Here is a 13,787-nt window from a genome sequence, read left to right as displayed (position 1 = left end):
TCTATTGCCATCTTGAATGTAAAGCTAATAAGCAACAGAAATAATGATGCAGAAATTATACAAAAAGATCAGATTGGTGTTGTAAAGCATGATAGTAGAGGCTGGAAAATTCATAAAGGTAATATGAACGGAAACTCTGAGAGGAAGAATTTAATTCCATAAATTTGCTATTCACCATTATGTTGCTTTAATACTAAAGATAATGTAATAGATAAGCTATAAAGTTCCTGTACAGTATGGAAAATTTTCAAGACATCAAAATAGTAACTCTTCAAGTAAGAATGAAAAGTTCCTTTGATTGTGTGTATAACCAATTTTCAAAACAAGTCCCTATATAAGAAAATGAAACTTTGAGAATGTCATTGAGCATCACTATAGTATTGTTTTCAAGCATTGCAGAAATATTTTCTTATAAAGATTATGGCTACATTATAAACTCCTCTTTTACATATGTGTTTGTGGAAAAGTGTTTTCTGGATTGTCCTGACTGGTACCCAAGAAAATACAAAACTAGATTCCTGATAACCATGAAAGTAAACAGGTATTTTGTAACAGGCTGCAACAAAGTCATCATTTTTCTCTGGGCCTCTCAACAGATCAGAATACAGTAGAGAGCAGGAGCATGAATTCATTAGGACAGAACATACAGACAACCAGACAGAAGATTCATATTTCTTCATAAAGAATCAGTAGCAGAAAGGAGAAAAGTTTTGGAGAACAATATAAAGAGAGAAGACTGTGGAAGAAAGTGTGGCTACCTGCAGGGGTTAGGTCTCTCCAGCAAGGACTGGCCCTGCTGAAGCTCCAGAATCACATAAACTCGACAGGAGTTTTGGTGATGGGCTTAACAAGGTAAATAGTAAATAGTGAGAAAAGCTGAAAGGTAGTAAGGGTCTCTTTGGAAAAATATTGGGAATCACCAACCTCAGAACTTGAATCTTCCTTTTCAAAATAAATATGAAATTTTATATATAAGAATCTAATGAGTAGGTTTGTTTTGTAATAAAAACTCCAAAACTGAATTGGTGAACAATCTGAGCCTGAAAATCAACCTCTGCCTGCATGCAATTGTTAATCACTCTCTTATCTCCTCAGTTTCAGTGTTTATGTAGCAGTAGTCTTGGATTTGGACTGCTGCTTTAAATTAAGTATTATTGAGTGTTTAATAAATATTTAGATTTAAAAAGTGTCAGTAAAATCTGAATTATGTCAAAATAATGCAAACTTTCTCACTCCCCTGCACTGGTGTACAAGTAGGTTTATGAACATTACAGTGTTTGGATTCAGCAGTCATGAAATTACATCCAAAATGTAGCTTTGTCTTCTTTTAATATTTTCATTAACTTGTCAATTACCATACTTGGGGTAGTAAACAACATTTTAGCATATTGATGTTTATAAACTGCAAAGCAAAAAATTAATACTCAAATATTTGGAGAAGGAAATAGATCTGAATGTCTGACACAAATTTTGATGTACAAAAATCAGAACATCAAAAACGAGATTCTGTAACATAATATAACGTGTCAAAACGTAGAAGGAGTATTCATTTTTGTTCACAAAGCATGCATAGTAAAGAACAGTGATTTATATTTGCACCAGAATGGATTAGCATAACACACAGAGTAACTCAGCTGAGTGGGACTGTAGTGAACATCCTCTCAGTCAAAGGAAGGTGTTTGAAAGAGCTGCTTCACCAAGAGGAGATCAATAGGAATTGTGGGTACTCAGGGGACACAGTTTTTCCTAGTTTGGGCTTAAGAAGCCACAGCCAGGATCAACATCCATATCCTCTGTGCAAACAGATTGATAAATATTGTTTGCTGAGCAAGACAGATATATGTGGAAAGGCAACACTAACTATGAACATTTTTAGAAAATTCTGGAAGCAATACAAATATAAATAAATAAATAAAACATTTTTAGTAATAATATATTTCTGAAACATTTTTTTCATCATTGGTTGTGGCAAAGAAGAAAAAAGAAATTTACATTTCACTTTCTTCTTCACAGAATTATAATATCATAGAATTATTATAATAGTAATATTACAGAATTATAATAATAATAATATTACAGCCTGGAAAGGTGTACAAAAAAATCACACATACTAATTGCTGATGAATACAGCTGATATTAAAATGTTTCCTTTTAATATTGAAAATAATCTAATGAAAGAAATGTTGTAACAGCTAGATTTTAAAAATTAATTCTGTCTTGCAAAGCACTATGAAATCAGCTCCAAGTAATAACTAGAGTGACCTGTATTCCCTCTTTAAAGGGAACTAGAAATAGGCAGTAGTTGCAAAATGCAGTTATACACTTGGATTCTGACTATTAGTAAATAATAATGAACTGGAGCAAATGTTTTTCTTTATTAGTAACCAAACTGAATGGAGCAGTTGCTGGCTTGAGCAAATGTAGGAGGAGGCAAGCAGCCACCATGGGGCACCCTGTGACAGGTTACAGGGAATGGCAAGGTGGGGCCATGCTCACAGCTGATCCTGAAGCTCAGACATTCCTGCACATCTAGTCAGAAATGTTGTTCTCTCAAGTACCATTAATGCCATTAACCCTTTCTTTGTTGTTCCTGAAAAAGTCTTCCTCAGCTGCCATAATTCCATGTACAGACAATTTGTATTAATTGTTGCCCTGAGTAAATAGGCAGCAAAGTATCTGCAATCCTTAGACATATTCTGCCAACTGGAAATTGTTTGTGGAGGCATGTGTAGGTAAACTGTTAGAAAACAGTGTTTATGGGGTCACATACCTCATATTTCTACACACTGACATTAACACAGCATGGGGTGCTCTTTATTTATACTACTATTCAATAGAAATTATTCATAGGCAAATTCAATAAAAGTTCTTGGGATCTGGCATTACTTTTCTAAATTACATACTGGCATTCCTTCCTGCACCCTTATCAATGAAGACTTAGTATTTGGCTTTCTAAGAATAATTCCAGAGCAAAGGGCACTTTCAGGATTCAGAACAAGGCCATAGGAAATTTTGTATCAGCTTTTTCTTCCTTGTTATTACAAAGTGGTCATAACTGGAAAATCTGTACCATCCTCTCTTCATGGTTTCTGCTACATGAGACCATCCAAAGTTGACCAAATTTTAGTGACTTTACACAGAATAATACCACTGATGATGACTGTGACACTGAACACAGAGGATACTGAAGGTAAACTTTCACTAAAGATCTCTCCAACCAGCATTCAGTATTCTTCATCCCTGACCTTGCCCTTCTGGTTAAAAAAAAAAAAAAATTTCCCAGGAGTGCACCAATTCTTGTCAAAGTTTCTAACTTTTAACTCCTAAATGCAAACACCCATTTTAGGTTAGATAACGTGTCATACATTATCTCTGAAAAGAGCTGGAAAAAATTAAATTGGCCAACACCAATTATCTTATATCCTGTCTAAATGCTCATTGAATCTAGCACTACATATAATGATTCCAATACAAAACCTGAAAAGTTCAGAAAGCAGTTTTGCAAAACAAGAGACAGTGAGCTAAATGGTAGGTAGAGGAGGAACATAGACAACTTAATCTCTTTTGACTTGGTAAATCTTATGATTTTACCAAAGTATTTTGAAGATACTTGATAGTGTGTCTTAAGTCTATACTGCATAAAACCTTACTTAGCACTCAGTGAACCACATTAGGCAGAATAAGGAGGATAACTTTAATAGTAAATGATCTCCTGTGGGTGAAACTGTACCTCTTTATGCTAGTTTGGGGCCTGCACACATCTCTGCCTTATGGAATAGCACCCTGTGACGAGTTATGTACACTCCTTCTAGGATTTTGAAATGAAGGTATATTTTGATTACTTCAGCTATAGTAAAGAAAAAACTACCTTCACTCTATAAGTAAAGTGTTAATATGGGATACACATGTATATGTTAATGTACACAGGCTTCACTGTAGTGACAAAGCATAAAATATTGAAAATCTCTGTTGCAAAAGAGAGAAAAAAAAATTTTCCCCTTACCACCAGTGTCCATGTCCTTGCTGGGTAAAATGGCTATTTTTCATTAAACTATGCATTGATTATATACATGGAACTCCTTCCCATATCCCAGAAACCTTTAGAACTTCAGATTAATGGTTTGAACTTACTTTTGTAATTTAGAAAGTGGTTCCATTACAGTCTGAGAGCATTTGGCATTAAACAGTAATCACTTCACAGCCTCTCTTCTTGTATCCTAGAGGGAGGCATTGGAGGATGTATCATAGGAATACTGGCCTCCCATTGAATTACTTCTGGGATCAGCAGAGCTGTAATCAGGTGTCACAAACAGGAGCCATTTGTTCAATAATGTTTTCTTACCTCACATCTCAAAAGCAGTGTAAGAAGCAAAAGCAAATTAAACATACTGAACTATACGTGGTACTTTAATTGGGTCTTATCTATTCATAGAACTTTCTAAAGATTTAGAAACTCCCAGAGGTTTGAGCCAGACTTTGCCAGCTAAGGACAATTTTCTTAAGGAAAACTGGTTGCTGTCATGAATGGCAATAAGAGTTATGCTGCCTTCCTGCACTCTTCAAACACAAACTTAGAAAAAAACTCCAATACACCTCCACTCCCAGTTTAGTGGTATTTTTAAAATTATGTTAGGAATTATTTCTTAAAGGGAAACAAGCTGTTCAGATACTGGCCTCTTGCCTTTTTAAAATTGAGCTTAGGGTTACACAAATTAGATGTAATTCCCCCAAAGATACTGCTGTGAAACACCCCTGACAGCCAAGACCAGAAGGAGAGCATAAACTTACCTCCCTGTATTACTTTGCTAAGCTAAATATAGATGACTGGACCATCTGCTTAGAAACCGTGATGGAAATTAAACTTTATTTGCACATCTAGTAGACACAGGGATGAAGTCTTGAAGTGGTTAGACCCTGTTGTATGACTTAAGAAGATCCAAAACAAAAAGGGGGATTCCCTGGTTTTTCTGAAAGCTCAAGCTCTGACAGCTCAAGCAGTCCATGATCCGTTCCACGGGACCCCAAAGTAAAACTAGTTAAAACTTAACAGAAGCAATTCTGTTTAAGAGAAACTACAGCCCCAAGCTGTGGTTGTAGTTTTGACAGCTTGTTTGTACCACCATCAACTGAGAAGTAAATAGTAATCTTCACCTTTATGTAAACTTTAAGAGCTTCCCACACTTCAGCTTCTGTGGGATAAAAAGGCATTAATGTCAGAGAATAATTGGATTCTGGCCATTGCCAGTTCTCAGAAAGCAGGGAGGAACATAAGGGAGATCCTAAGCCTCCATCCAGCAGTTCCTTCACTGGGATAAATAGCCTTTCATCTTGTTAACCTTCTTTCATAGTGATCTAGTTACATAAACTTTGCTGCAATTGCATACATGTCACCTGTACACCTATCAATAGATGAAGAGAAGGAATTCAGCTGAAGCTCTCATACTGTATATTTTGAGTTTATGAGTCTGAAATACTGCTTTGGTTCAAATCAGTATGTTGTAAGTGATTTTTTAAAATGGCTGCTTTCAATGACAATTTAGAACAAAGAAGGAACCATGGGTGAGAATCTGATCTCACAAATCTGGAACTGCTGCTTACACCAACAGAGCTACCACAGGTTTGCAATTGCACGCTTTGATGAGAAGAATCATCAAGTCTTTTCTTAAAGCAATAGAACATAAAGTCTTTAGGAACTTTGATTAGTTAATCAAATCAGCATTTCCACCTGATTTAACAGGAGCATGTTCACACAACACATTATTCCTAGCAAAATGATTCAACAAGGCACACATCCTGTTAACTCTGCAAACAGCATTATACACACACCTACTTAAATCAAATCTGGTAGGTACAAATGCACCTCTAAAAATAACTTCTGTCTCCTCCCCACTCATTACCTGGAGAAGGAGCAGTCACAAACTTCTGTGTTGCTTTTTTCCTGTAGTGTGACTGTATCAGACAATAAGCAAAATGCTTCCTGAGCTGCATCAATGCTCAGATTTTATTTTTTTCATTAATAGCCTTTTTGCTGATCTGTTGGCATCTGGATCCACAAACTCAAAACATGAAGAGCAGTATCAGTCTAATGATCACAGGAGAAGACAACAAATAGTTTCTTTTGGTAAGGTTTATCAATAAGTGTTCATTTTGCAACTCCAGCATGTTCTGTTTGGGACATCTCAGATGTGAGACTTTTCATTCTATTTTTATTCCTGCCTGCAGTCCTGTCAGACTTCCTGTCAGATCAGATTTATGACTTCTAGACCAAGCCAGAATTTATAAAAATAGGTTTATTTTGCTGCTTATCCAAAGAAGGATATGAAAGGATGGGTGATGTACCCAGTGGGAGAATTCAGCAAAATATATGTTTTCTGTGATATTTTGGATAAGGCAATATTGCACTTCCAAGTGTCAAAAGAGAGGATTTACAGCCATTGAGATGATGAAAACCTGAATAAATTTTCTTTAAAGACAAATAAAGAAGACCATAGCTTGTATATTTTCCTCAAAAGCACACATCAACACTCATACACTGGAAGGGTTGACTAAACTCAATGTGAAATCCAGAGTGTGGGTTAGGAAAAACAGTGGCAATATTCACAGTGACTGAGAAAGAAAAAAGGAAATATGAGGCTGGTTTCTTCTTTTTTTTTTCCATGTTGAACTTAAATGACTAGTTGCATGCAGTTAGACAATGAAAGAAATCCAAGATTTTAATTTTGACATGAACAGGGAAATCTACACTACAATAATCTGTGAGATATTGCCATGATGAAAATGCATTTGCATATTCCATTGTTAGGAACAAAATATAGGGAGAACAATTAAACAAATGAAGATTTGTGGACTTATAAAAAAATTTAAAAAAATAGAATTAAAGAGAAACAGAACTGGGAAAAATGGAGCAATAACTCATGTGAAGAGCTTACTGAATAAGTCCAATAGAACTCTCTTCTGTTTTACTAAGGTTTTGTTTTTCACTTCACTTCTTACAGCCAGCTCACAGTTGCCCTGCAGCATCCCAAGAGCTTCCTCTTCCCTGCTCTGAGCATAGCTGCATCCTGCTGTAATTAACAAAAAATTTTCAGACTAGACAATATTAAAAAAATATCAAATTTCCTTCCTTCAGTTTTTGGTTCATGTATTTTCTTGCCAGGTAGACCCATCAAAATCCTATCTGCATTGTTTATTGAGTCTGGAGGATTTTGCTGCTGATAAAAGACACACTCACCCCTCAGACCATCAGTCTCTGCTTTGGCTGTGCTGTTGCTCCCTGGATTGGCCGGGGGCTGAAAGTGACATCAGCCTACGGGGTTTAGACCTAATGCTCCCGTGTGCGTCAGGTAATCCAATTGAGCCCTTGTAAGTTGACAGACCCAGAGGTTTATACTGAGCCACTTCCTAAAAGCTGATTCTCATTACCTGGCAAGTGAACTACCAGGGAAAAAAAAAAAAAAAGAAAAAAAAAAAAAAAAAAGAAAAAAAAAAAAAAGAAAGAAAGAAAGAAAAAAAAAGGAAGGAGTGTAAACAGCCTTAGCAGACATGACATTGCCCTCAACTTCAAACCAGGAGCTGCTAGGTTTGGCTTGCAAGTAAGAAAGTAAGAGAAGAACCTCACTGTTTACTTGCTTAGCCACTTGCCAGACCACACAGTGCTTAGTTACAGATACAAACAAAGCAAGAGAAAGAAGGGAAGAAAGGGGCAAAGAAACAGAGAAGACAGAAGGTAAGAAAGAGAGAGAGAAAAATCCAAGAAACAGAAGTCCAATCAAGACCTGAATATGTTTAATGTTATATTTACAACTATTATGGTCTAAACAACCATTATTAGGCAAAAACATAGAAGATTAGAGACCATTCTGGATGCGGCATCTGTCCAACTTGTACAGGTAGGTTCTTACGTATTTCTTTTAATCTCATTATCAATTAAATAAGTATTAAATCACTCATTTTCTTGGCTTTGTACAGCAGTATCTAGTATTTACCGTGTTGTTTGAGTTTTTTACATTAAATTTCATTTCATTTCTCTTAAATTATTAGCTAATTCTGCTTAGTAGGCTACTTGTTTCTACGAGAAATTATAATATAGAGCTGACTGGATTGTCATCCAGAATGTCAGTGCTCAGTCCCTCTTGCCTTCTTTGGGAGTTAGAAACATTCACCTACAATAGAATTACACTGTTAAAAAATCAGGGTACCTCAGCATAGTCTTGTTTCCTATTGAAGGCAAAGAAGTGGAAGGCACTAAAGTGTTCCTGCTCTTATGGCAGGGATAAGTGTTTGTTTGCATAACACAGCTGACATGATTCTGGAAAATATGTTTAAGTACATTATTTTTTCATGGATTTGTGCTAAGTACTATTATTTTGGAAAGAGCACTGAACTCCAAACAGCAGAAAGATTACCAGTGATTACAACCTGTGACTAAAGACTCTTAACTAAGAAACTGCTTTCCTAATTTCTCCTCCACTGCTCTTCAATGTTTTTTAGCAAGTCCCTACGTAACAGTTTGCAGTTTCTAAAATAAAAGCAACCTCATTTTCTGGATGTTTTCTCTTCTAATTACTAATTACTAATCTAGAAACTAGTAATCTAATTACTAATCTAGAAATTTATAGATGTAGATTCCAGAGAAATACAAATACTGATAATTTACCATTTACATGTAAAGTGTATTATTAATGATGGGAAAACACATTATCCTCAATGATGTGGTAAAATAAGAGACTGAGTCTTTCTTAATAAAAGAACCAGTCAACATCAGAATCAAGATCAGAAGCTTTGAATATCTCTCTTCTGCAAGCAAAGGTGTAACTGTGGCACTGTCAGAACTCAAGAACTTGCTTTAACAATAAGCAAACCACAGCAGCATTGACTACAATAGGATTAGATGTGAGAAGCTATGGAGAGACTTTGGGAAGACTGCACAATATGATCTAAAATCTTAGCTCTTCATCCTTCATTTAGGACATTTTTCTTTCGTACCTGAAGAAGCTGGTGTACAGCCTGCTCAGGTTCTTTTACCTGTGTTGTGGTGTTACCTATTAACCTCAGCATCAGCATATCCCTTGACCCTTCATTTCTTGTCCATATGTCTGGCACAAGGCTGCCTCATTTCAGAGAATTTATAAGGCCTTTAAAAGGACATAAATCAAATAATTTAAAGAGAAACATTACTATGGTGCTTGAGTTCTACTGCCCTACTATTTCTGGCACTGCAGCAGCAGAGAGCTTTGAAGCTTCAATCTTTGAAGTGCTAGAACAATGTAGATAATGTATTAGATGTATTAGATTTAATTCTGGGCCACCAGTCGGGTCTATTCTCATGTGGAATGAGCTTTTATGAAAGGTGCATATAAAAAAACAAAGAAAAGTAGCACTGGCTACTTTAGAGGCAGGAGCTGTCTATCATAGACAGATATTCTATGAGGTCCTTGGCATGTGGCATCAGCTGGGGCAGAGGGGAAGAGGCATATAAACTTAGCAAGAATGAACATAGTACAACTTTCTTTTGATTGCAGTTATCCAGTGATATCTTTGTAGGCACTTCTATTGAAAGAATATCTACTTGCAAACTGACTGCAGACAGTGTAATATTTTCCTCTGAAATTCATTAGTAGGTTCCTTTTAAAGAGAGAGGAAATAGGAATTTGACCCTAGAAGTCTGATTTTGCAGGATGCTGGGTTTTTCTAAATTTTCTTTTGGTATCAATAATATTTTGTGTCTTTAAGGAACAATGTCCATAGGTCTTGTAATAAAGTCAAACCTTTAGCACCCTTACCACCCAGTTCATGAAATTCCCACACAGGTGCACATACCTTCACTATTCAGGAGCTAGATTTCAACTATCCCCTTCAAAGATTAGACTGTTCGGAGACTGCTCCACCTCATGTGAAGTTTATGATTTCCTAGAAAAGAAATTAATCTCTCTGTAGCAGTGAAATTTTATCCCCCTTCAGTGCGGAATAACTTGCAATAGTCTGGTTAATTGTCCTATTTATTTAAGTACATGCTTCTAGAAAGGAAATAAAATAATTTATAACAGAGAGTCAAAAATACCATATCATGAAGGCTTCACTTCAGCTATAATTTCTGGGACACAATCTTTACAAAGCAAGTTCATGCTTTAGCAACAAGGCAACTCCCTTATTGACTTGTCATTGTTTGCAGATTTGGCTCTGCCTTATGTATTTGAACAGAAGTTTTAAACAGCATTTTAAGTGTTTATTCCAATTATAAACCTACACATTTCCAGCCCTTATTTCAGAGAGTTAAATTTCATATTTAATGAGATTCATCTCTCTGGTATGAGGAATATTGTGACTTCTCTCCAAAATTATAAAAAGTTTACAGTGAGTTAGAGTTTAAAATTTGTATATGGAATATATGGGAATAAATGAGGTTATGATGTAAATTAATTCTAAAGTATAATTTTCAAAAGATGCCCTCTTTTCAGTATTTTCAAACTTTGCACATAGTTAAATTTTGTTGTAATAGCATGGACAAGCAGTAGGTTGCTCTTAAATAAGGAATAAGAAAATATTCAGCTCTTTTATCCAGTTACTACACTTCTGTATTCAGATAAAAACCATAATACCATGAATGATAGCATGTATCCAGAACTCTTTAAATGTATATAAAAGGGTATATATATATTGGATTTAGCCCAAATGTATTATATAAAGAAGAGGCTCAGAGTTTAATGTAGACATTTAAGAAAGTCTAAAGCACACAAGGCAGGCACCTTCTATCCCCAAAGTCTTTCCCTTTTCATTTCTCTAAAATATGCATACATTTATGATTAAGATACTACATTTATTATTTATTACTCCTTAAGAGACTACATTTATTTCCAATACAGTTTTTCTGTATTTCCCCTAGAATTATCTGTAACAATTTGGTGATTGCAACAACCAATTGAATTACCTTAATTCAGTTTGAACTATATTTAAATATATTTTAAGAATTTACTTGGTTTTTTAATTTTACATGCTCTAGATGAATATTGCCTGTAAAGCCAATATATTTAGTTGTCATTACTTAGTAAAATATTTCTAGATTATATTTTTATAATTTTGATTTTCCTTATGGAAGAACACTGTTCTTCAAGAACAGAGCTCAACCTGAAGTATTAAATCAGAACAATCATCAACATAATAGATGTAATCAGACAGTATTCAAAGCTCATGGCTACAGGCTGATGTGATCATCTTCTTTCATCTTGCATGTTACAGTTTTGTGGGTTGTTATGAATCAGATGAAAAACAAAAAAGATTTAGAGTTGTCACTTGCTGTTTGGTCACAGCTTTCATTGATTCTTCAGGATCTTCTAAATACCTAGTCCTAAATATTTTGGAGACCAACATCTCTCAAAATCTCAATGCAGTATTCAAATTTTCAGGATTTCCTACTGAACCTACTGAATGCAGGTTCATGCCAAATGCTGTTCCTGCCACCATGACTCAGAGGAGTCAGAGGCAGAGAGATTGATACATAATTTCTTTTCTATGGGTGACCACAGAAGAGACTCAGGACAGGTTGTTCATAAATTCTGTAAATTTACTTTGAAATTAACAGAGATTATTTCAAAACTGTAGCTCAATCCCATTTTTGTCCTATTTTTAATTCTCCTAATTTTGTATTCCAAATTTGGTTTATTATACAGCCAGTCTTGAGATAGGCTGCAAAAACTTTTCTTAGTATATTAGGAATACTTGATATTAAACAATGATTTTCCTCCCTTAGTGAGATACTATTTGTGTTTTGATTTACATCTATTCCTCCAGTCCCTTTTCATGAAGTTTCTGAACTTTTGTGTCATAAAGATGTAAAGATACAAATTTATCCCTGCTCTTAAATATAAGGCACTTCAAAGCAATGTGTTACAGTCAGTTATTAATTTTTTATGGGGAGAATCACACAGAAAAAAACAAGAGATAGGAAAGCCAGACTGATTTTATCTTGGTGGAGGTCCTTACCTGGGTATGGTCAGAAACTACATTGCTTGATGTGTAATTAACCCACTGTCCAGCACTCTGGTCAAGTAAAAGAATGTTGACTTGCTGACTAAAAAATCATTTTTCTTGTAACTTTTCATTTTAAAAGATCTTTCAGAATTGGCAAGCCTGTCTTATTCATCTGTCTCTATGGAACTCTTTTCAGTACTTGTTAGCCCTCCAACATCCTAGTAAAGTGTCACTTCAAGTTTCCATATTTCCTGGTCTTGAAAGCAGATTGCTTGAAGTCTTGCTGACCAGCACCTGAGGTCCTCTGGATAATTCCCTTCTTTCAGAAAGCTTTCTTTTCCCCCACTGCAACTTGCTGTCACTAATACAAGAAGTTCTGCCTTTTGCTATCCTGAGGATTGAGCAGGACCTTGGGTTTGGTCATTTTTAAGGTGCTTTAAGACTATCAGGTAGCACCTGAGACCTAACAGGACTGCTAACATAGCTAAGAAATTGGAGTACAACAGATGAAAGGGATAGAAGGCTAAGGAAAATACCATGTTTGAGAAAGATGCCTAAAGACCATCTCTTTGTAGACTTGTGTCTAGTTTTATCAGTATATCCTTCAATGCCAACTAGAAGAAGCAATTCCATGTCTCTAAAACTGCTCTTGAAAATGACTGATGGATCCTCAGGCACTGCAGGTAAATTAAGCACAATCTGTATTAGCCAACTCCAGGCATGTCCAAGTGTAGTGGGTCACACCAGCTCCCATGGACTGTTATGAGTAGGGAACTTCTCCTGGATACAGGGGTGCAAATGGAAGAAGTTACACTTCAAGTTCCTCTCACTTTTCTGTCAGCACACAACTACACTCCTTCAGTGAGGTTCATGGCCAATGCCAGCAACCTCTCAGATCTTTCAGAGCACCTGGTTAAGTGGCCTCTGCCTCACCCTAGTCAAAATCAATTAGTCATCTCATTATAATAGAGGAGCTGTGATGGGCATATATGTCCAAACCATAAATAGGCCTTCCTAGACAGAATTGTTTACAAAATTTACATTTGTTTACACCTTCCAGCAAATTAAGAGTTGGTTAAGTTTACAGTTAAGTATTTTGCAATATACACACACAGAGCAATGAAGCAGAACTGGAAGTTCAGTCACACAAAAGACAAGACCTCAGCATAAACAGCTTCCAGGCAGTAAAAATTTGAAAGGCCTTTCTGATTTGACAGAGGCCCTTCCAGTTCACAGAATGCTTGATTCCTACCAAGGTTAATCCTTTGTTGTTGTTGTAATTGCTGTTGTTGTGTTTATACACAAACTATTTTGCCAGAGTTCTCATTTCCAGTTGTTCTTCAGGATGTCCAGATGGGACAAATCTGTTCTTGTTTCATGCCTTTACAAGAAGACCTGAAACAAACTTGACTCCATATTTTCAAAAACTAAATGTGATTTCTCCTTCCTTATCATCTTCTTCACTGGTGTGTCCTATGATCTCCTTTCATCTTTTTTCACCATCATCCAGATATTGGATTGACTTTCATGCCATAAAACTTACTGTACAGCTAAACCTACTCCCCAGTAAATTTCCTCTGATAAGTGGGAATGAAAAGGGCTCTCATGTAGTTAGAAATCCAGCTGACCCATTCCTCTAGAGAATATTTAATGCACTTGACTGTGTTTGATAAGGGAAGGTCAGTTTTCCTACAAAAGTAATAGTTTTTAGCTCTTTTTCTTTCTTTACACAGTAAACAAAATAGCAAAAGTAAAGACAAAGATTACCCAAAGCCAAGTTGCTCCTTTACATGTTACTAAAGAAGACTGCCAAATACAAT

At 35.7% G+C, this 13,787-nt stretch overlaps 2 protein-coding genes across 2 annotated transcripts in view; one reads left to right on the top strand and one right to left on the bottom strand.

Annotated features, from left to right (window-relative positions):
* MAPK8 (mitogen-activated protein kinase 8) overlaps window positions 1-13,787 on the bottom strand; it is a 115,697-nt gene that overhangs the window by 34,990 nt on the left and 66,920 nt on the right. The window lies entirely within an intron of this gene.
* Window positions 5,556-13,787, top strand: part of FRMPD2 (FERM and PDZ domain containing 2) — a 49,615-nt gene continuing 41,383 nt past the window's right edge. The window contains exon 1 of the mRNA XM_058029686.1: window positions 5,556-5,559. Within this exon, the coding sequence (XP_057885669.1) occupies window positions 5,556-5,559 (4 nt within the window). The remainder of the gene's footprint in view (window positions 5,560-13,787) is intronic.

This window comes from Melospiza georgiana, chromosome 8, assembly GCF_028018845.1.
Source record: "Melospiza georgiana isolate bMelGeo1 chromosome 8, bMelGeo1.pri, whole genome shotgun sequence".
Classification (NCBI taxonomy): Eukaryota; Metazoa; Chordata; class Aves; order Passeriformes; family Passerellidae; genus Melospiza; species Melospiza georgiana.
This window is presented reverse-complemented; position numbering and strand designations above follow the sequence as displayed.